Source organism: Grammomys surdaster, unplaced genomic scaffold (genome assembly GCF_004785775.1).
Source record: "Grammomys surdaster isolate TR1022 unplaced genomic scaffold, NIH_TR_1.0 126109, whole genome shotgun sequence".
In the NCBI taxonomy this organism is placed as follows: domain Eukaryota; kingdom Metazoa; phylum Chordata; class Mammalia; order Rodentia; family Muridae; genus Grammomys; species Grammomys surdaster.
This window is the reverse complement of record NW_021620917.1, coordinates 2,609,145-2,629,393: the sequence shown is the minus strand read 5'-3', so window position 1 is coordinate 2,629,393 and position 20,249 is coordinate 2,609,145. Positions and strand designations below refer to the sequence as shown.

The 20,249-nt window shown below is 52.3% G+C and overlaps 2 protein-coding genes across 4 annotated transcripts in view; one reads left to right on the top strand and one right to left on the bottom strand.

Moving 5' to 3' along the window:
• The window catches only part of Slc29a4 (solute carrier family 29 member 4), a 19,802-nt gene extending 18,336 nt beyond the window's left edge, over positions 1 to 1,466 (top strand). For both annotated transcript variants that reach the window (XM_028756144.1, XM_028756143.1), the window contains exon 11: positions 320 to 1,466. In XM_028756144.1, the coding sequence (XP_028611977.1) occupies positions 320 to 462 (143 nt within the window). In that variant the 3' untranslated portion in view covers positions 463 to 1,466. The remainder of the gene's footprint in view (positions 1 to 319) is intronic.
• Positions 1,467 to 3,576: 2,110 nt separating this feature from the next.
• Tnrc18 (trinucleotide repeat containing 18) overlaps positions 3,577 to 20,249 on the bottom strand; it is a 91,787-nt gene continuing 75,114 nt past the window's right edge. For both annotated transcript variants that reach the window (XM_028755990.1, XM_028755991.1), the window contains 10 exons: positions 20,075 to 20,216; positions 17,695 to 17,812; positions 16,890 to 16,965; positions 16,688 to 16,796; positions 12,493 to 12,609; positions 11,762 to 11,929; positions 10,078 to 11,438; positions 6,437 to 6,673; positions 5,802 to 5,876; positions 3,577 to 5,011 (listed from right to left, as the gene is read on the bottom strand). In XM_028755990.1, the coding sequence (XP_028611823.1) occupies positions 4,805 to 5,011; positions 5,802 to 5,876; positions 6,437 to 6,673; positions 10,078 to 11,438; positions 11,762 to 11,929; positions 12,493 to 12,609; positions 16,688 to 16,796; positions 16,890 to 16,965; positions 17,695 to 17,812; positions 20,075 to 20,216 (2,610 nt within the window). In that variant the 3' untranslated portion in view covers positions 3,577 to 4,804. The remainder of the gene's footprint in view (positions 5,012 to 5,801; positions 5,877 to 6,436; positions 6,674 to 10,077; positions 11,439 to 11,761; positions 11,930 to 12,492; positions 12,610 to 16,687; positions 16,797 to 16,889; positions 16,966 to 17,694; positions 17,813 to 20,074; positions 20,217 to 20,249) is intronic.

Here is a 20,249-nt window from a genome sequence, read left to right as displayed (position 1 = left end):
GCTCAGTGGTAGAGCCCCTGCCTAGAATCCCCCAGTGAGGGGCTGGGCCGTGGCTCAGTGGTAGAGCCCCTGCCTAGAATCCCCCAGTGAGGGGCTGGGGTGTGGCTCAGTGGTAGAGGCCCTGCCTAGAATCCCCCAGTGAGGGGCTGGGGCGTGGCTCAGTGGTAGAACACAGGGTCTCACAGGCTCTCAAACCCTGTGTGCAATTGTCACCACAGTGCACACCTGACAGAAGCCATAGCCACAGAGATTGTGTAGCGCAGTGCAGCCTCAACCTTACGACTATTCTTTGCCCTACTCAGACCACTCTTGTCCACAGGAAACACCATGACTGTGTCCTATATGTCGGGGCTGACCCTGGGCTCTGCCGTGGCCTACTGTACCTACAGCCTCACCCGTGACGCCCACAGCAGCTGCTTTCAAACAGCCGCCGCCAACGACTCCATCCCCGTGGGCCCCTGAGCCAGGCCCACCAGATCCTGCCCTCTGCCCAGGAAGGGCTGCTCGGGCCAGTTACCCCAAGGCCTGAGGACCCTCCCACCCCTGCCTCAGTGCCTGCGGGGTCCTGGCTGCCTCCTAAGCCACTAACGCCATCTTGCCACCTTGTCCCAGTTGTGCAAAGCAGCTGGAACTCGTCTTCACCACCCAGGGCACCGCCTCCCTGTGTCCTTTGTTTGGTCAGACACCTGCCCTTTACCCTATATGTCCAGAGGCTCAACATTTGTCACACTGTCATGGTTGGGTTATTTAGCCTCAAAGCCACTCAGAATGGCTGACCACAGTCTGAGCTGACTCCCATCAGTGTGACCCCACTGTGGGGTCCCATGGTCTTCAATGTAGTTTTCATTTACTGGATAGGGGGAACCTCCTTGTGAGTATTAGAGATCTTGGAGGGAATTCCCCAGCCCCGTTCTGTACCCTTCCTGTTCTTAGACACATCTTCGCAGCCCTCCCCCAGCCCCACACACATAAAGCGTTAAGTCTGGAAAACTCATTCCTAGGTCTACACGGGCCTCCTGTAGTCATAGCAACAGAGCTGACCTGGGTGCACCCATCTTAGGTGGAGGACTTCCCCTACGCACCCCCCCCCTTAGAGCACAGGCTAAGGGCCACACCTAACAGAGATGTCTCATGTCCATTCCGCTCCATTCAGCTTATCCGTAATGCAGGGACAGCTGAGGTCCACTCATGACCTAGGCCACCCCACTCCTGTCCACTGAGAGTCAAGCAATGAGGTGACACACTCGAAACCCTGGCAAATAGCTGCGAGGTGAGGAGCAGAGCCATGGGTACGAGGATTGCCTGTCGGACCTCCTGCCAAAGAGAGCTTTTGCTGAGCCAGGACACTTGCCTCTCCACACACTCCAGCCCCAGCCGTGACCACTCTGTACCAATCCCTGCTGTGCCCTGTCTACCTGTGTGTTCTCTGACTACCGCACTGGCCATTAAAGATGGCAGAGACTGCCCATCGCTGTCCCTGAGGAGGTGTTTGTGGGGGAAGGGTGGGAAGTGAGCCACCAGGGCAGGGTGGGGAGATTAAAATGGAGTCCTGATGGGATAAGTCTTCACCACAATGCTGGGACATTTGTGGTCCGCCTGCTCTGAGCTGGGTGTTTTTAGAACTGATGCTTGCACAGGAACCTGCTCTTGTGCCTAGTTCTGAGCATCCAGGGCTTACACTGGCTTTAGTGACCACTGATCCCATGAGGACAGGGGGATATATACATCTGGCTCATAGGAAGAAGAACTCAAAAAGGGCCGTGTGTTGGTCCCAGCTCTACCCCTCTGGGCCTGGGAGGCAGGCTGCTCAAAGCCAGGAATGGACTCTTCCCGTTACAGTCACCAGTTTTGGTGACAATTTAGAGTCTCTCTCTCTCTCTCTCTCTCTCTCTCTCTCTCTCTCTCTCTCTCTCCCTCCCTCCCTCCCTCCCTCCCTCCTTCCCTCCCTCCTCCCCCTCCCTCCCTCTCTCTCTGTCTCTGTCTCTCTCTCGCTCTCTCTCTGTGTGGTGTTGCTGTGTGGTGTGTGTTGGTGTGTGTGGCGTGTGTGCGGTCTGCATGTGTGTGCATAGAAGACAGAGGAAGACATCCAGTGTCCATTATTATGATGTCATCTTCTGCCTTACTCACCTTGCCTCACCTAACCTGCTTCTCAACATAAGTAGCATAGACTGGCTGTCCAGCAAGCCCCTGAAATCCACGTTACCACCCCCGCTGGCCATACTAATTTCTTTCTCCTTTTTTAAGATTTATATATTCACCATTCTCTCTTCAGACACACCAGAAGTGTAGGCAGTGCTCTTAACTGCTGAGCCATCTCTCCAGTCCCTATATTAATTTCTTGAAGAGAGTTCTGTGGATTCAAACTCAGTCCTCCTGCTTATATAGCTAATGCTATTACTGAGTCACCGCCTCAGGTCTAGAGGCCTGTTCTGCATCCCCAAAGAATGGAAAATAGAACTTGGAGGAGCCCCACACCCACCTGTAAGTCCTGTAGCCTCAGGAACTTGAGGGTTCCAGTTGGGCAGCCTGATGAATCAAAACCAAGGTTGTGGTGATGCCACAGGTGGACACTAGATGGCAACAGTATGCCTCTTCCCACCCACCACCTCACTGTTTCCCCGGAAACCTCTAGCTCCGCCTTCCCTCGGTACCACTTGTTGCCAACCCCTGTCTATCAGTGCAGATTTACACTCATGGCTGGCCAGCCCTGCAATCCAACTTCCACAGGCCCCAAACTGTTCCCCACCCAGACACAGATATGTGACCCTGACCCTTCCAGATGTGGGCTTGACCTGTATGTTCTGTATGTGGAGGCCAGCGGGCCTCCTGAAGTGTCACCCACTCTGTGACAGGTTTTCACCGACCTGGGGCTTGCTCTTTGGCTGGACTGGTTCCTCAGCACTGGGGCCCCAGGGTCACAGCCTCGCCTGCTTGCTCATGTGTTTTCTGGGTATGGGACTCAGGCAGGCATTTTACTGACAACTTCTCTCTCCTGTATCTCTGAAAAGGTTTTAGATTTATATGTTTTGCCTGCATGTATGTCTGCACCACGTGAAGCCTGGTCAGAAGAGGGTGTCAGATGCTTGGAACTGGAGTTACATATGGCTGTGAGCTGCCATGTGGGTGCTGGGTACTGAACCCGGATTTTCTGCAAGGACAACAAGCACTTGTAACTACTGACCCATCACCTCCAGGTCCTTGCTCTTGAATTTTAAACAAGACAGACCACTCTGGCTTCCAGAACTTCTGAAATGCTGGACCAAACTCATCTCTGTGCCCAGTACAGCAGCTCCAAGCTGCACCCTCAATTTTGTCCCCCCACAAGCATCTTGGGCTCCTGTCACTGAAAACCAGTATATGGCTCCAGCCTCTCTCCATCTCTGTGTGCTCCAGAACAAGGGCCCTACCTGGATCCTCCACACCGATCCCAGGACCCCAAAAATAAGCCACTCCAAAGACATAGTATTTTTCCAATTAAATTTTTTCTTTTTTCTTTTTCTTTCCTTTTTTTTTATGAAAAAAAGATCACACAGAATTTGCCAACAAACAAAATTCCAAAAGAAACTTTAAAAAAAAATCAGGAAACAGTAATTACCCCCCACCCCAAAAAGAAAAGAAAAAACAAAACCGAAATCTGGCTTTTCCTTCCTTCAAGATTGTCTGCTCAAAGCCTCCGGGGACCCCACTGGGGTCTGGCAGGCACAGGGGGACTGGTTAAGTGCTTCGGGCTGAGCTGGGGGCTGGGCTCGGGTCCCCTCCGTCTATCTCCATCTCTCATCCATTTGGGGGCAGATACAGTACACATGGGCAGGGGTGAGGGCACAGGGGAGGGGGGGAGGCATAAAGCCGGTGCTAGACATTCACGATCTAACAGGAAATAAAAAATAATATTCTGCACGTCAGAATGTGTTTTTTTTTTATAATTTCATAGCTATTTTTCACAGTTTTAAAAAGTTTATATATATATATTTATATATATTTATCTTTATATATATAATTAAAAAGTTGACTCCATTTAAAGGTGTATGATACAGGGGCAGGCTACAGTAAACTGTACAGGTAACCTTTCGGATCCTCCTGGTGGAGGGGCCGGGCGGGCCGTGCCGGGCATGGGCGCGGATTTCAGCACCATTGGGGATTTCTGTAGTGTAAGGGTCTGGGCTGGGGGGGCCCACGGGGTATGATGATGCTTCTGGGCTGCCTTCCCCTGCCTTGTTCCCCAAGTCCAGGCTGTCCTGAGAGGGTGGAGGCCGGGCATTCGGATGCCCAGATGCCCGGATGTGATTGGTGAAGCTGGCTGGCGTTGGGCCTCCCGGACCCCCGGCCCATGGTAGGAGGTCTTGGATGGGCTCCGTGCTGGGTGTGGCTGAACTCTATACCAAACATCAGGTTAGGTCCTTGGAATTTTCCCTTCCTCCGTCCACAGAATCAAAGAGTCTACACAGGCCCAGAGCTCAGAGGGCAGCCTCATGAAGCGCATACAAAGTGCTGGAGGGAAACCCTCACTGAGGTGACCCTGAGGGGATAGCAGAGCCGGACCCTGATAGCTGAGGTGGGGGGAGGGGATTCTCAGCATGAGGGCACCAGGGGATGACCAGAAAGGGTCTGGAAATGTGTGCACATGTGTGCACACACGTGCATGCATACGGGCACACACATGTACACACTCGCACTTGCCTGGGGCGTCCACCTGGCCACATGCACACGCCCACTAGCACACTGGCATGCACACAACACACGTGGTCCCGCGCCATGGCAGTGGTGGGGAGAGGGGTCTCTGTGGGCCCCGCTGGGTGGGCGGCACTCAGCAGAGCACAGGCACGCCGTCTGTGGAGAAGATCATGCCAGTGGTGGGCTCATAAGTGCCCGCGAGGTAGTAGAGGCCCTCGCTGTCCTGGTATTTCTTGGTCTTTAGCATCTGTTCATACTGTTCCAGGCCCACCACCAGGCACTTGTGGGACACTGTCTGAACGTCGTTCTCATCCACATGGGAGGACTGGTACAGGGCACGCTGTGGGGACACAGTGTGGGTGTTAGGAACTGGAGGGAACCCTCCTGATCAGGGAGAGCCCAGGAGGCCCTAAGGGTAGAGACCTGGAGACAGAGACGGAGCAATGGAGGTGTGTGTGTGTGGGGGGGGGAGAAAACAGATGGAAACAAAGAGACAAGCAAAAGATGGAGAGACAGTGACAGAGAGATGAAGAGATGGAAGGAAACAGGCAGCAAGGAAAGACAGGATGCCCAAAGGTAACAACGGACATAGTGCCATCCTCATTGTTATATTCCCCAGAACTCATCTAAGTAGCAAATGGTTGTGGTATCCCGCGGGAAATCTCAGCCTTGGGAGACAGAGAGAGGGGCCCTGTGGAGCAAGCTGGCTAGTAAGACCAGCCACAGCAGTGAGCTCTGGGCTTGGTATCAAGGAAGGCTCCCAGTGTCGACAGTGAACCTCCACCCGTCTCCACATGCACGCTCGCCACTGCAGGTACAAATGTGTGTGTATGCAGACACACAGAAAAGAAATAAAAATGAGAGAAACAACAGAAGAAAAAGATGAACAGATGTGCCTGTAAATGCCAGAGCAAGACCCAGAAAGGAAGGGGCACTGGGAGGCACTGGGCCGAAGGCAGATTTAATGAGCAGGTCAGACAGAGACAGGGATTCCAGTAGCCCAGAGCCTCAGGGGGGGGGGGGGTGTGACATGGAGGGGAGGCTGGGAGGGGCAGAGCAGAAAGTTTGAGGCCCACCCCATCTAGACACAGCTTGCACCCCAGCACCAAGCACCCACTGCTGCTCCTTACCTCCATGAAGTCCTTCCTCTGGCTGGAGGCCCGCAGGGCTGCAGGGAGGCTATGCCCCGACTTCTGGTCCCAGTGCTGGGGGAGGAATGGATGTGGGTAAGTCTGAGGCTTGTTCTCCTCCTATCTGAGACCCCAGACACTACACAAACTCTCTGGACTCAACCTTCCAACTTGCAGGGCCACTGTTCCCAGCATGCCCAGCCTCAGTGTGATGGTTTCTAATGGTCAATTTGATACAACCTAGAATTATCTGTGAAGAGTCTCAATAAAGCACCAAGTGGGTACATCTGGTGGGGATTATCTTGATTTTGTCAATTATGGCGAGAAGACCTGGCCCACTGTGGGCAGCTCTATTCCCTGCACAGGACCCCTGGACTACAGGAGTAGAGGAAGCAAGCTGAGTACTAAGCATGAATGTGTTCATTCTCTCTGCTCCTGGCTGTGGACAGACTGTCTCATGCTCTTGCCACTGTGCCTCCCCAGAGCTGAACTATATATAACAAAGAACTGTCAGCTTAAAGAAAACCCTTACTCCTCTAGGTCGCTTTCCATCAGGGTATTTTATCCCATCAACAGAAATGAAACGCCACAGGTTTACATACCAGGGTCTCTCAGTTCCTGGCAGGGAAACTCACCTGGCCCTCATGGAACTGCTTGCCCGGGCTGGTCTCCTCTGGATGGTAGAACCACTTGACACGAACTACCATGTTGTTGCCCCATGATTCCCACATGCTCTGGATCCGGCCAATATAGGGCAGGTTGGGGCGGCCAGCTGACAGGAACACTGCGCAGTCACCGATTCGGATCATCTCCTTGCCTCGGACAATGGCCTTGTAGAACAGCTTGCGGGCCTTGCCTTTCATGCCTCGTCGCTGTGGGATTCAATTATCAGGACGAGAGCCCAGCACTGTGCCCGAACCCACAGAGCCAAAAAACGAGGCACTCCACCAGACACTGTCTGGGCAGATCTGGATCCCCAAGCCCTGGACCTAAGTCACCTCCCATCAATCCTGGGGGTCTGCATGGAAGGGATGCCATAGCTGGAGTTTGGAAGCGTTCCCGCCTACCCCAGAGTTCACTTAAAGACCGGCTGGCGGTGCTGAGGGAGCGGAACACAGTTTAGAGCTGGTGTCTGACAAGAGTAAGGAGGTCACTGGAGGTGCGGTCTTACAGGGAGCTATCAAGCCTCTGGCTCTTTCCTCTCTCTGTTGTCTACCATTCAGGAGTAGTTTCTGCACCATGAGCTCCTGCATTAGCGGAGGCCCAAGCGATGGAGCCAGAACCAGCACACAGTAGGGGAAGCGATGAGGCAAAACCAGCTTTCTTTTTTTATAAGTTGATCAAGTAATTTCTCATAGCAACAGGGGACATACATACAAACATACAAACATACATACAAACAACATGCAAACGTGTGTTTGTATACATGCACGCATGCATATACACACAGATGTACACGTGATGTACGTGTGTGCAGGTGCATGTATGCGGCAGCCATAGGTATCTTCCTTTACTGCTCTTCATCTTAGTGTGTGTGTGAGTGTATGTGCGTATGTGTGTGCAGACACCCACAGAGGCAGGAGAAAGGTTTCAAGTCCTTTTGAGTAAGGTTTACAGGCCTTTGTGAGCCACCAATGTAGGTGCTGGGATTCAAACTCTGGTCCGGGGCTCTAGGAACGTCTGAGCCATTTCTCCAGTCTTGGGCCTTCTTTCTTTCTTGGAGATAGGGCCTCATTATGTAGTCCTGGCTGTCCTGGAACTCACTATGTAGACCAGGCTGGCCTCAAACTCACAGAGATCCACCAGCCTCAGCATGCTGAATGCTGGGATTAAAGACACATGCCGCCATTCATGCCTCTGCCTTATTTTTTGAGACAACATCTCTCACCAAACCTGGAATTCCTCAATATACCCCCAAAATTGGGGGGGGGGGGGTTGGCATGGGGGAGGAGAGAGGAGGCAGGAATGGAGAGGGGGGAGGGGGACAAAGAAAGCGTCCCCTTCTGAAACAGACCTGATTCTGACATTCCAGCACCTCCACCTCTCCAGCCTCACTGAACCTAGGAACTGATGACACACACAAGCCAGAGTCTCCACAAACACTGAGGGAGGCCACCAGATACCCCTAAACTTGTCACTGTTAGTCCCCAACTCCTAACTCTGTTAAAGTAGCACAACTAGGCAGAAAAAGGGTTCTAACCAATAGTGGCTCCCTGTCAGAGCTGTTCACACAGCCTGGGGACGCTGGCCTAGGCACTTGGAGGCTAACAGCAAGCCCAGGATGGGCCTGTGGATAGGGGAACCCTACATGTGAACCTGCGCACTAAGGGTCAGTTACTGACTGTCCCCTAGAGGCTCCAGGTCATGGCTGTCCACGATGGAGTTACTGGGAAGAGGTGAGGAAGAAGGGCAGGGCTTGTGAGGTCAGTAGGTCATTAAGGAATGCCCTCAAGGAAATTTCTCTTTTTCTTTGCTGCCTGGACATGCTATGAGCAGTTTATTCCCAGATAGGTTTCTTCACCATGACACCCAGTACTTCACCAGAGACTAAAGCAATGAATGGTGCCTAGGACTGGTGCTGGGCTCACTCAGTATGCAGAGAGCCCTGGCCTCCATCCTCAGGATGTCATGAAGCCGACATGGTAGTACGTGCCTATAATCCCAGCGTGCAGGAGGATCAGACATTCAAGTCCGTCCTCGGCTGTACAGAGGGTATTTTGTTACTGTGAGGGAAAGCTGGGCAACACACTGGAGCTCTGAATCTTTCTACCCACAGGTGCGGGGTGGACTGCTGACCAGGAGGGCTGTATCCATCCACATGGAAGCTTCCAGAACAGCTACTGACAAAACCCTCCACTGAGAAGTGTATGTACATGTATACCTCGTCCCATATATATTGCATGTAAGTGGACATGCAAGTTCACATGGCTATGTAACGTGTTCACGTCTCTGTGGTCCATTTATAATTACCTCGCTCACTGCTAGCCAAATACCTGATAGACTAAATATATATTTAAAAAAAGAATTTTTGTTTGTTTGTTATTTTGAGACAGGGTTTTTCTGTGTAGCCCTGGCTGTCCTGGAACTTGCTCTGTAGACCAGGCTGGCCTTGAACTCAGAAATCCACCTGCCTCTGCCTCCCTTCCGAGTGCTGGAATTAAAGGTGTGTGCCACCACCTCTCTCAGTAAGAAAACTTTAAAAAGGAGGGAAGATTTACTTTGGCTTGTGCTTTCCGAAGATCTAGTTTGGGGTTATCTGACACTATGTGCGTGGGTAAAACCCCTGACAAGGAGAGAACATGGCAGCTGTTCATCTCACAGCTGACCAGGAAGACAGGAAATGTCAGCAGTAATAACTATATCCTCAGGACCCACCCTGCCAGTGACTCTCTAGCCAGGGACCACTTTCCACAAGTTTCTACAACATCCAACATGGTGCTACTGTAGAGTAGATGGGGCATTCAGAACATGGCAGTGTGTGGTCGGTGGGGGGCGGGACGGGAGTTAGCACCGTTCAATTCATAACAGCACCCGCGCATGCACATGCATGCCTGAACATACATCCGTGTGTGCACTTGGTGCCGGTGTGTACAAGCAGGTGTGTGCACACGTGTGTAGGTGGAGAGCTGATAGGCAGTGGGTCAGGGTGCTTAGAACTGGCTTCTGGAAGACCATTCCCCAAACTGTCAGGGCAGAGGTAGGACCCCTGGCCCACCACACATGGCTACTTGCTTAGAGCCAACACAGGGTGCAAACCAGGGAAAAGGTGTTCACTCTGGTCATTGGCTGCTTCAGGGTTCAGAACTTGAGGTTTAAAGACAGAGTGAGGGACTGGAGAGATGGCTCAGCGGTTAAGAGCACTGACTGCTCTTCCAGAGGTCCTGAGTTCAAATCCCAGCAACCACATGGTGGCTCACAACCATCTGTAATGAGATCTGATGCCCTCTTCTGGTGTGTCTGAAGACAGCTACAGTGTACTCATCAATAAAATAAATAAATAAATATTTAAAAAAAACAAATAAAGACAGAGTGATATGATGAACAGGCTGGCTGCTGAGGGCTCTGGAAAGATCTCTTTCTGGCTTGAGCAACATAGGAGGGCCTGTACGGGTCCCTGCAGGGTCCAGACTTGAGCTTCAAAAGGAAAGTTGTGAAATATATGGGCAGGGTTGCTCGGTACAAGACGTGGACTCGGGGTAAAATGGATTTTGGAATCCAGGGTGCTCTTCTGGAACTCAGGACTCCCCTACCCTGTTATTCCTTACAGAAACCTTACCTGGGTGGGCTTGCCAAACCACTTCCACAGCTGCCGGGCAGGTAGGAAGGCAGCGATCTTGGGTCTGTTCTCCACAGATGGCAGCCGCTGCCGCTTGGCCAGCTCCTTGGTGGTAGGCAGGTGTACGCCTTCTCTCTTCTTGGGTCGGCTCTTGGGCCCAGCCCCAGCCTGGGTCTTGGGCTGAAGAGTCTGCTGGGGCTGGGGTGGGGGCTGGGGCGGTGGCTGGGTGGCAGGGGGTGCCTTCTTGCCTGGGGAGTGAGCCGAGGAGGAGCGTGCCTTGCTAGGTGGCTTGGATACCTTAGCGGGGAGCGCTGGCTGTGTGGAGGGACCAGCGGCGGGTGCAGGGGCTGCTTCATCATCAGAGCTGCAAGAAGAGTCCTCGTCTGTCGTGGAAGAGGAAGAGGAGGAAGAAGAAGAGGAAGAGGAAGAGGAAGATGAGGAAGAGGAAGAAGATGAAGAAGAGGAGGAGGAAGAGGAAGAAGAGGAGGAGGAAGAGGAGGAGGAGGAAGAGGAGGAAGAGGAGGCAGGAGAAGAGGCCCTGGAGCTGGCAGCACTGCAGGTCCGGCCCCCTGCACCACGGCTGTCCTCCCTGTTCTTCTCAGCATCCTCCTCGCCTTCTGTCTCTGAACCACTGCTGCTGCTGCTGCTGCTACTGCTGCTGCTGCTACTACTGCTGCTGCTGCTGCTGCTGCTGCTGCTGCTTCTGGAAGTGGTCTCTGACTCCTCTGCCCCATCCTGTTCAGCCTGGGCCTTGTCTGGGCTTTTGGAGTTGCCAGGATCTTCTAAAGGAAGCCCCGGCCCGGGCTCCTGAGTAAGGTCTCCATCTAGACCCTTGGGCCAGGTGGCCTTGGGCTCACTGCTGCCAACAGCTGGTGAGTAGCTGGCCAGGCTAAGCAACCCTGTGGACTCTGGCCAACCCCCGGGCCCTGGATCTTCCCGCAGGAGGAGGGCCTCTTTGGCCTTCTTGCTTTTGGGAGACATGACCCCCTCGTGGTCCAGTTTGACAAGCAGTTCATCATCTTCTCCTGGCCTCCGGGGACCTTTGGCACCTGACCCCTCGGCAGCCCGAGCCTTCTTGGGTTTGGGGCGAGTGGCAGGCATGGTGACAGGCATGGTGACGAGTGGGGTTGTAGCAGGGGTTGGAAGCTCCCCAAAGGATTCCGGAGCTGGGCAGCTAGAGAAGGTGGGTGGTACGGGGCTGGGCTGTGCAGAGACTGAGCGTGCTTTGGGGGCTCTGGCCCGCTTGTCCACTGGTTCTGGTGTACTCTTCTTAGAATTTGGAGTGCTGATGGGTTCCAGGGCTAAGGGAGTACTGGGAACCTCACTGGTGGCAGCCCCTTCCTCTAGGACAACAGCTCTGTCTGATAGAGAGATCACAAGTGGAGGTCAAGGGTAAAGAACACTGGGAGAAAAGTAGGACTTCCTGATGGATGAGCTAGGATCCCAGTCAGAAAGGCCTGTGGAACCCTCAGTAGGACTCTGTGGGCAAAGTCCCTCCCTGTGTAAGCCCTTGGGGAAGTCCCTCAAATGTTCTCCAAGTCCTTTAATCATGAAGTGACCCATACGACATTATACAGAATTCTTCTTAAGATGGAGGTAAGTCATTTATAGGAAGCCCCAAGGCCCAGCATCCGATCCCCGCGGTGGTCTCATTCCCGTACCTCCTAGACCAGGGAAAACTTACCAGCCTTAGCCTTGATGCTAGGTTTCCGTCCTCTCCCTCGAGCCTTGCCCCCTGTAGCCTCCTGAGGCCCCGTGGCAGCCCCTTCTTTGACTTCCCCCGTGTCTTTGCTGGTCTTCCTGCTACGGCGTTTTGCACTGGGCACTAGGAGTGCTGGGGATGGCTCAGCACCTTCAGGACAAAGGGACAATGTCTCAGGTACTACTGATCCAGGCTTCTTGCTTACAGGTGGGATAATCTGCAGGTAACCCATGTTAGGGAGCTCAGCAATAGGGCCTAGAATCATCCAGTGCTGGGGCGTGGCTCAGTGGTAGAGCCCCTGCCTAGAATCCCCCAGTGAGGGGCTGGGATGTGGCTCAGTGGTAGAGCCCCTGCCTAGAATCCCCCAGTGAGGGGCTGGGGTGTGGCTCAGTGGTAGAATACCTGCCTAGAATCCCCCAGTGAGGGGCTGAGGCATGGCTCAGTGGTAGAGCCCCTGCCTAGAATCCCCCAGTGAGGGGTTGGGGGGTGGCTCAGTGGTAGAGTTCTTATCTAGTTTGTACAAAGAAGGAAGAAATGAAGAAGAGAAAACCGAATGCCACACTGAGCCCAGAGATCCGTGGAGGGAACCTAGGCAACACTGAGCAGGTAGTATGTACTGCTAGGTAGGCAGGGCAAGGGCCTAGGTGTGTGGGTCCCAGCTGGGGTCTTCAGGGACCCCCTCTCTTGTCCCCTGTGCCATAGGTTCCACTCACATTGTATTTTATAGTCAGGCGGCAAGAGGCGGATGTGTGAGAGAGGGATCCTGCCGGTGTCTCCGTCATCAAACTCCACGGTGATCAAGTCTCCATCATCTTCAAGGTCCAGCAGCCCTGAGGGGAAGGGCAGGTCAGGGAGGCTCCTCAAACCACAGCCCAGGCCACCGAGGCACAGCCTTTGAGGACCCTGGGGTGTGTACACAGGTGTGCAAGTGTGGGAGTTAAGAACCACACCAGTCAAGGAGAGAGGCTGGCTCTCTCATTTCTGGCTCTGTTTCTTATACTCTAGGGGCTACAGACAAATGACCAGATACATTTCTGGGTTTCCTCATACACAAGACCCAAAAGCCACTTTGAAAAGCCTTACCAAGTATATAAGCTCTGAATGTCAAAGACAGGACGTGAGGCACAGGCCTACATTCTAGAATATTCCATAGGAACAGAGTCATAGTTGATGGTGGTTCCAAGCTGAACCTCACACATGCCTGACAAGCATTCTACCAGCCAGCTACATCCTTAGCACTGTTCTTACTTTTATTTGTTGAGACAGGGCCTCACTTAAGTTGTCCAGCCTGGCCTTGAACTAACTCTATAGCCCAGGGAAGCCTTGACCTTGTGATCCTCCTACCTCAGCCTTGAGTACCTGACCAAGTCTGGATGACTCTGGCTTTGGTTTTACTGCTCTGGAAGGAGACAGGTCAATAAAAGTAATGTCAAGGCTGACAATACAGGAATCTGAATCTGCTGAAGGAATCGATACGGGCAGGATGAATAGAAAGATTTGAGCAGGGCTGGAGAGATGGCTCAGTGGTTAAGAGCACTGACTGCCTTTCCAGAGGTCCTGAGTTCAAATCCTAGCAACCATATGGTGGCTCACAACCATCTGTAATGAGATCTGATGCCCTCTTCTGGTGTGTCTGAAGACAGCTACAATGTATTCATATATAATAAATAAATAAATCTTTAAAAAAAAAAAAAAAGAAAGAAAGATTTGAGCAGCTCTAGACCAAAAGGTACTGGGTACATCCAAATACTAAACATGGGGACACGCCAGCCCTTCCCAATATACAAATGCTAAGGCCAAATCCTCAAAGACACAGGCCTTGTGGCCCTGACACAGTTAAGGAGAAAGGACCTATGCATGCCAGCACTGGGGAATCTCTGAGCAGACGCCTCCGCCCACCCACCAGAATGCAGAGCTCCAGACTGTGTCTTCAATCTCTTCACCAAGGATCAACAGAGAGGCCTGGGCAATGTCTAATTAGAGGAAGAGGAAGAGCAGCTTCCAGGAAGGAGCCAAAGGAATCCAAACAAACGAACAAAACACCCTGTGTGGGATTCTTCAAAATCAGATGTGCTGACAGAGCAAAGATTTCCTTGAAAATTAACCCTCAAGGGAGCGGAAAATGTCAAACTGAAGTATTGGTGCAATCCCAGCACTCAGAGCCTGAGGCCAGAGGATCGAAAGTTCGAAGACAGGCCTGGCAAGAAGGCTTAGCGGGAAAACATGCTTGCTGAAAAGCCTGAAGTCAGGAGCTGCATCCCCAGGACCTGCAGTGGAGGCAGAACACAATCTAGCAAACCATCCCCTGACTTCCACATGTGTACGTTTGACATGCACATGCCTGCACTTCATGTGCGCGCACATGAAGTGCAAGACTGGAGACCATAAGATTAAAACGATTCAAAACACAGAGAGAAAACCAAAATGAGCCTCCCACAAAGATTAATGAATTACTGTTTTTACTGCATGTGTCTGACACGTGTGACACGTAGGTATAAATTCACATGTGTGCACGTGTGTGGAGGCCAGCCGTTAACCCAGGGTACCCTCGTCTCTCTCCACTCCGTGGAGACAAGCTAATCGAGGCAAGTGGCTTGCTCAGGGGATCACAGGTCTGTCTCCCACATATTGGGATTATAAGGAGACACTCTCCTGGCTTTGACATGGGTGTTGGGTATCTGAATTCTCATCTTCAAACCTGTTTAGGAATTCCAATGCAGTGAACTTATCAAATAATATTGGAAGTTCAATGCAGAAAGAAAATGTAGCTAGGCATAGTGTCACACATCTTTAATCTCAGGACTTGGGAGGCAGAGGTAAGTAGATCTCTGAGTTTGAGGCCAGCTGGTCTACAGAGCTAGTTCCAGGACAGCCAGGGCTACACAGAGAAACCCTGTCTCTAAAAAAAAGGGGAGTGGTAAGGGGAAAATTATTTCCAATGTGGAATGTATACCCAGCTCAACTGTCTCTAAGTAAAAGGCAGACTAAACAGATGGTAACACATGGAATTTATTAAACTTAGCATCTGTGGAGTCTTTCTCAGAAAACTATAAGAGGCTGGGGCGTGGCTCAGATGGCACAGTGACAGCTATGAATACACAAATCCTTGGTTCCATCCCCGGTACTGCATCAGCTTGGTGAGATGGCACATGCACCCAGCACTTGGGAGCTGAAGGCAGGAGGGGTCAGAGGTTCAAAGTCTTCACTGTCTTAAGTAGAAGGTTTGAATCTAGCCCGGGCCATAGGAGTCCACATCTCCAACCAACCAAACTACTGAAAGATCTGTTAAGATGAAGAGATGAATCATGAAGGAGACAGAATGTGGCACAGAAAAGTCCAAGGGGAGCCTTAGCATGCTGGCCATGTCTAGTTCTAAAACTCCAAGGGGCCCCTGAGGCAGTCTGGAGAGCATCCAGCCCTTCATGGTACTGGTAGACAAAGTCTCAGAAAGCCAGACTCCTAGACAAACTTTTACTGGAATAACACGATTTCTGGGGACTGATCAGTGATTTACAGACTTAACTCATTTGTGTGTATGTGTGCGCCCCTGAGTGAGTTTGTGTACCGTGTGTATGCAGAAGCCTGTGGAGATTAGAAGACAGCACTGGGTCCCCCGAACTGGCGTCTCAGGTATTTGTGAGCTGCCATGTGGATAAATGCTGAGAACCCAACTTGTGTCTTCCACAAGATCAGTAAGTATCAACTGGAGAGCTGTCTCTACAGCCCTGTAACCAATTCTTCTTTTGGTTTTAAAATATGTATTCATTTGTTTGTATGCACATGTGTGTATGCAGAGGCCAGACAGACGGCATCAGGTGCTCTCCACTATCCCCCTCAACCTAGTCCTTCAAGGCAGGGTGGCTCCCTGAAACCAGAAGCTCACATTTTCTGTTAGGCTGAAAGGCAGCAAGCCCTCTGTGATCCTCTATACCCTGCAGAGCTGGAGTTTCAAGTGTGTATAGGAGATGCGGCTTGTTGTGGGGCGGGGGGGCGGGGGGCGAGCATCTAAACTCTGACTTTCAAGACTTGGAGGCAAGCATTCCTAGCCTCTGAACCATCATCCCATCCCCCAGCCCATTTGTCTTCTGTCTGCTCGCCTTCTCTGTGTGACTAACAGCACCCCAGACTTCCCATGTACCCAGCTGTTGGTGCTACTATGGGGTGGGAACCTGCAGAAGTGGGGCCTAACTGTGGTAGCTGGTCACTGGGGGCATCCTTTTTGAAGGTTGTACCTGGTGTGTGGTCTCCCCGCACTCTCTGCTCCCTGTTTATCATGAGGCGAACATGCTGTTTCTCGTGCTTCATGTTAATTATCGTGATATCACAATCACTCACACGACTGTACAGCCACGATGCTCTACTTCACAGACCCAGAATCAAGAGACCCACAGACCTGAACAGCGATACGCCTGCTGAGACTGCAAGTCAAATCAGGTCCTCCTGCCCTGACATTTTCTGCCAGGTAGTTTGTCCACTATAATACAGTATCCATGGAGAAGGGAAGCCAGCTTCATTCCTTAGCCACAGGAACAGGATTTTAATAGGCCCAGCCCAGTGGCCTCAACTGTACCAGCCTCAAGGAAACCTCATAAGCCAAGTCAGTCACCCCTGACCCAAGTGGGAAGGCAGGAGACTGAGCACCCTGACGATTGGTGTGAAGCTGGATGCCTTCCCAAGAAGCTGGGGTGTAGCCAGCCTACAGATCACATTCCAAGGTCAGATACCAAGATCCTGAGTCCTGCTGACTTCATCTGGATAGTTGGATCAAGCCATACCAGAAAGCCCTCCCTGGAATTTATTTATACAAACCAGTAACAGTGTCTACTGTTGGGAGCTGGATTCATTGACCAGATGAACTGATAATGAGTTATTAGCAGTTGGGGAAGCTGGGGAGGAAAGGTATCTCACCTCGGACCACCGTGCCTGGATACAGGCAGCGGTACTGTTGGCTCCAGTAGGCAGCGATCCTGGTCCCCTGGGGCAAGAAGCGTGTAGAGGCCGGCTTCACGTCTATAATCTAGTAGAGTACAGATTGAAGGTCAGAAGGTGACTGGAAAGGAGGTGATCAAGACCTGGCCATTGCCTTGGAGCCCCTCCCTCCCCCACTCACCGCCTCCTGCAGTAGCTGTTCCAGGCAGTAGATGTGGGGACGGTTCCCACGCTCACCTTCCACCACCACACGGTATCTGCAGGGACAAAGACACATACACAATAGGGCAGTGGCCAGAGAACCCTGTGCTAGAAACTGAATGGCCCCAACCTAGCACCGCCAGCTCTGCACACGGCACACGGGAGTTAGCTTTAGGTTCAGATGTCTGTTAACTATATCAATATGGATTTATATTACATATGTGTGTGTGTATGTATATATATTGTATCATGTTATATCATATCATGATCAGCCACATGATTGTACAGCCACAGACCTAGAATCAACAGACCCAAGTAATATATATAGTACAAAAGTATATAATATATACCATATACAAGTATGTGTTATATATATTAATATATAATACACTAATATATAATATATTAATGTTATATACATTGTATTAATATATATGCTACTATGTAAATATAGATTGTGTTCTTGCTCTTCCTGTACCCAGTGTCCTCATTTATATAATTCAAGGACTAGAGAGCATGCCCAGCCAGAACCCCTCATTCCAAAGGAGGGCTGTACATCTCACCCACTTCCTGCTAGGCCCCATAACATCTAGCTCCGCCCTACAGAAGTTAGGGTCTATTCGGATGCAACTCTCAACTACTGAGCCCCAGTGACTCCCCAGAACTCCCGACACGGTTGTTCTCCCACCTTAGAGACAGTGAGAAGCAACCTGTCCAGGTGGCCCAGAGGCAGAACCAGGCGTGGGTGTGGGAGCCAGCCGGCAAGCCTCCCGGTGATCACTCACATGTCGGGTGAATGCACGGTCTGCACGTGTCCCGCATACAGCAGCTTGTCGTCCATAGGGATGAGTACCCGCAGGCCGTCCTTCAGCTCCTCCTTGTCAATGATGCAGGAGCGGGGGGCTGCAGAGAGGGGGGCAGTGGAGCCGGGCAGGGTCAGAGGATGTCTATGGGAAGACCGCCCCAGGCCTTCCTCTAGGAAATGAAGGCTGCGGGGTATCCAGATAGAGTTGCGGGGCCTGTGTGTATATGGCTGTCCCCATATTCACTGGGTCCCAATTGCACACGGTGTGGAATATGGGCAGCCCCTCCTGCCAGTCTTTATAGACAACTAGGAAAATCTCAGATGAGTGAAAAGCCAGGAGTAATCAACTTTTCCATCCCGTAGATGAATACTCTCTAGGTCCTGGGCTGTGAAGACCCCCCAAGGATGTTAAAGGTACCTGCTTCAACACTGAGTCCAGTCCAGCCCCCTGTGCCATGTCCTAGACTGGTCTTCTTTATCTTCACCTGAGACCCCTGCCCCACAGAGACTGCCTACCCCAGTTTCTCTCTTTTTCTTCTCCATAAGGCTTTATATCTGGTCCCTGAAGTGGCAAACATGAAAAAGACCCCAAGTGGGGCTGATGATGGTGGCCTGTCATTGGGGTGACACAAGAGACACAAGACTGAGGTGCATGGCCAGCCTGATCTACACAAGGTGCTCAAGCCCAGCCAAGGCAACTTAGTGAAATTCAGTCTTGAAAAGTGAGAAAGAAGGGTGGGGGCAGAGCTCAGTAGTAGAGCACCTGCCTAGACTCCCCAGTGAGGGGCTGGGGTGTGGCTCAGTGGTAGAGCCCCTGCCTAGAATCCCCCAGTGAGGGGCTGGGGGTGTGGCTCAGTGGTAGAGCCCCTGCCTAGAATCCCCCAGTGAGGGGCTGGGGGTGTGGCTCAGTGGTAGAGCACCTGCCTAGAATCCCCCAGTGAGGGGCTGGGGGTGTGGCTCAGTGGTAGAGCCTCTGACTAGAATCCCCCAGTGAGGGGCTGGGGTGTGACTCAGTAGTAGAGCCCCTGCCTAGAATCCCCCAGTGAGGGGTTGGGGTGTGGCTCAGTGGTAGAGCCCCTGCCTAGAATCCCCCAGTGAGGAGCTGGGGTGTGGCTCAGTGGTAGAGCCCCTGCCTAGAATCCCCCAGTGAGGGGCTGAGGTGTGGCTCAGTGGTAGAGCCCCTGCCTAGAATCCCCCAGTGAGGGGCTAGGGTGTGGCTCAGTGGTAGAGCCCCTGCCTAGAATCCCCCACTGAGGGGCTAGGGTGTGGCTCAGTGGTAGAGCCCCTGCCTAGAATCCCCCAGGGAAGGGCTGGGGTGTGTCTCCACAATAGAAAGCCTGCCTATAATCCAAGAATAAAGGGCCCAAAAATACTTGTTTAGAATGGCTAGAGATGTGGCTCAGACTGTGTGAAGCTCTAGATAGACAGACAGACAGACAGACAGACAGACAGACGGATGGTGTCAAGTAGCTCTGGACTCTGGTAGCAGAAGAAAACACCACTTTTCCACTCTACCAGGCACTCAACCATGCTCACAGGCAGAGGGAGCGTTGTGCACTTTACAGTTGGGCTTGACAGCGCTGGTTGCTTTGGCTAGCAGAGAGCAGAGTGCTGGCTCTGCACAGGCAGGAGACCTCCTGTGTCTCAGTCACACCCATGGGCCCCACTCTTAACCTTGTACTGACATTCACGGCAGAGTGCTGGGGTTTGGACCCTCACACCCCATCACCACGGGAGCATGCCTGCTGCGGCCTGCACTGCTATCCAGACATTTGTGAAGATGCTGCTGGCTACACCACTGTCAGAATGACTAGGACCACCCCCACCCCCAAGCAGGGATGGCCCAGCTCCTCTTCCAGCCTGCCTCCCACAGTGCATATCCACCATCCCTCCTCCTAGCTCAGACCCTGAGGTCCAAGTGCCCTCCAAGAGCATCATTAAAACACCCCAAAACTGTAGCCCTCAAACACAAGTGTGTGATTGCCCACACTCCACCCGTCCTTACCTCTTTCTGATCATGTGACCCACCGCCCCACCTGTCCGTTCTCCCAACTAACTCATCATGTGCTAAGTAGTCTCTGTCCCATGTCGTCCTGCTGTAGCTGAGGCTTGCTGCCAGCAGCTTCCTGCTCGCCTCCCTGCCTCCCGCACAGACAGGCTTACATTAAAATGCACACGGAGACCCTTACTTTGGAGACAGGCCTGAAGATCAGCATTTCATCGACCTGACCCATCCCTCTTCATCCGTCCCCACTACAGGCTGGCTAGGCCAGAGCTGAGCTGCCCCAGCCTCAGGGCCTCGCCTTAAGCTGATATCTAAATACTTCTGGGGAACCCCTGAAGCCTCTCGGGATACTCACCTGGGGTCAAAGGTCTCTCTGTGGCCCCACCACGGGGTAAGTGCTCATCCTCAGAGAAGCTTGAATCCTGGTTGGGTTCGAAGTCCTCCTCTGCCGCCATGCACTCCATCAGTTTACTCACGGCCCCCCCCTTTCCTCGGTTCTGGGGAGAACACACACACACACACACACACAC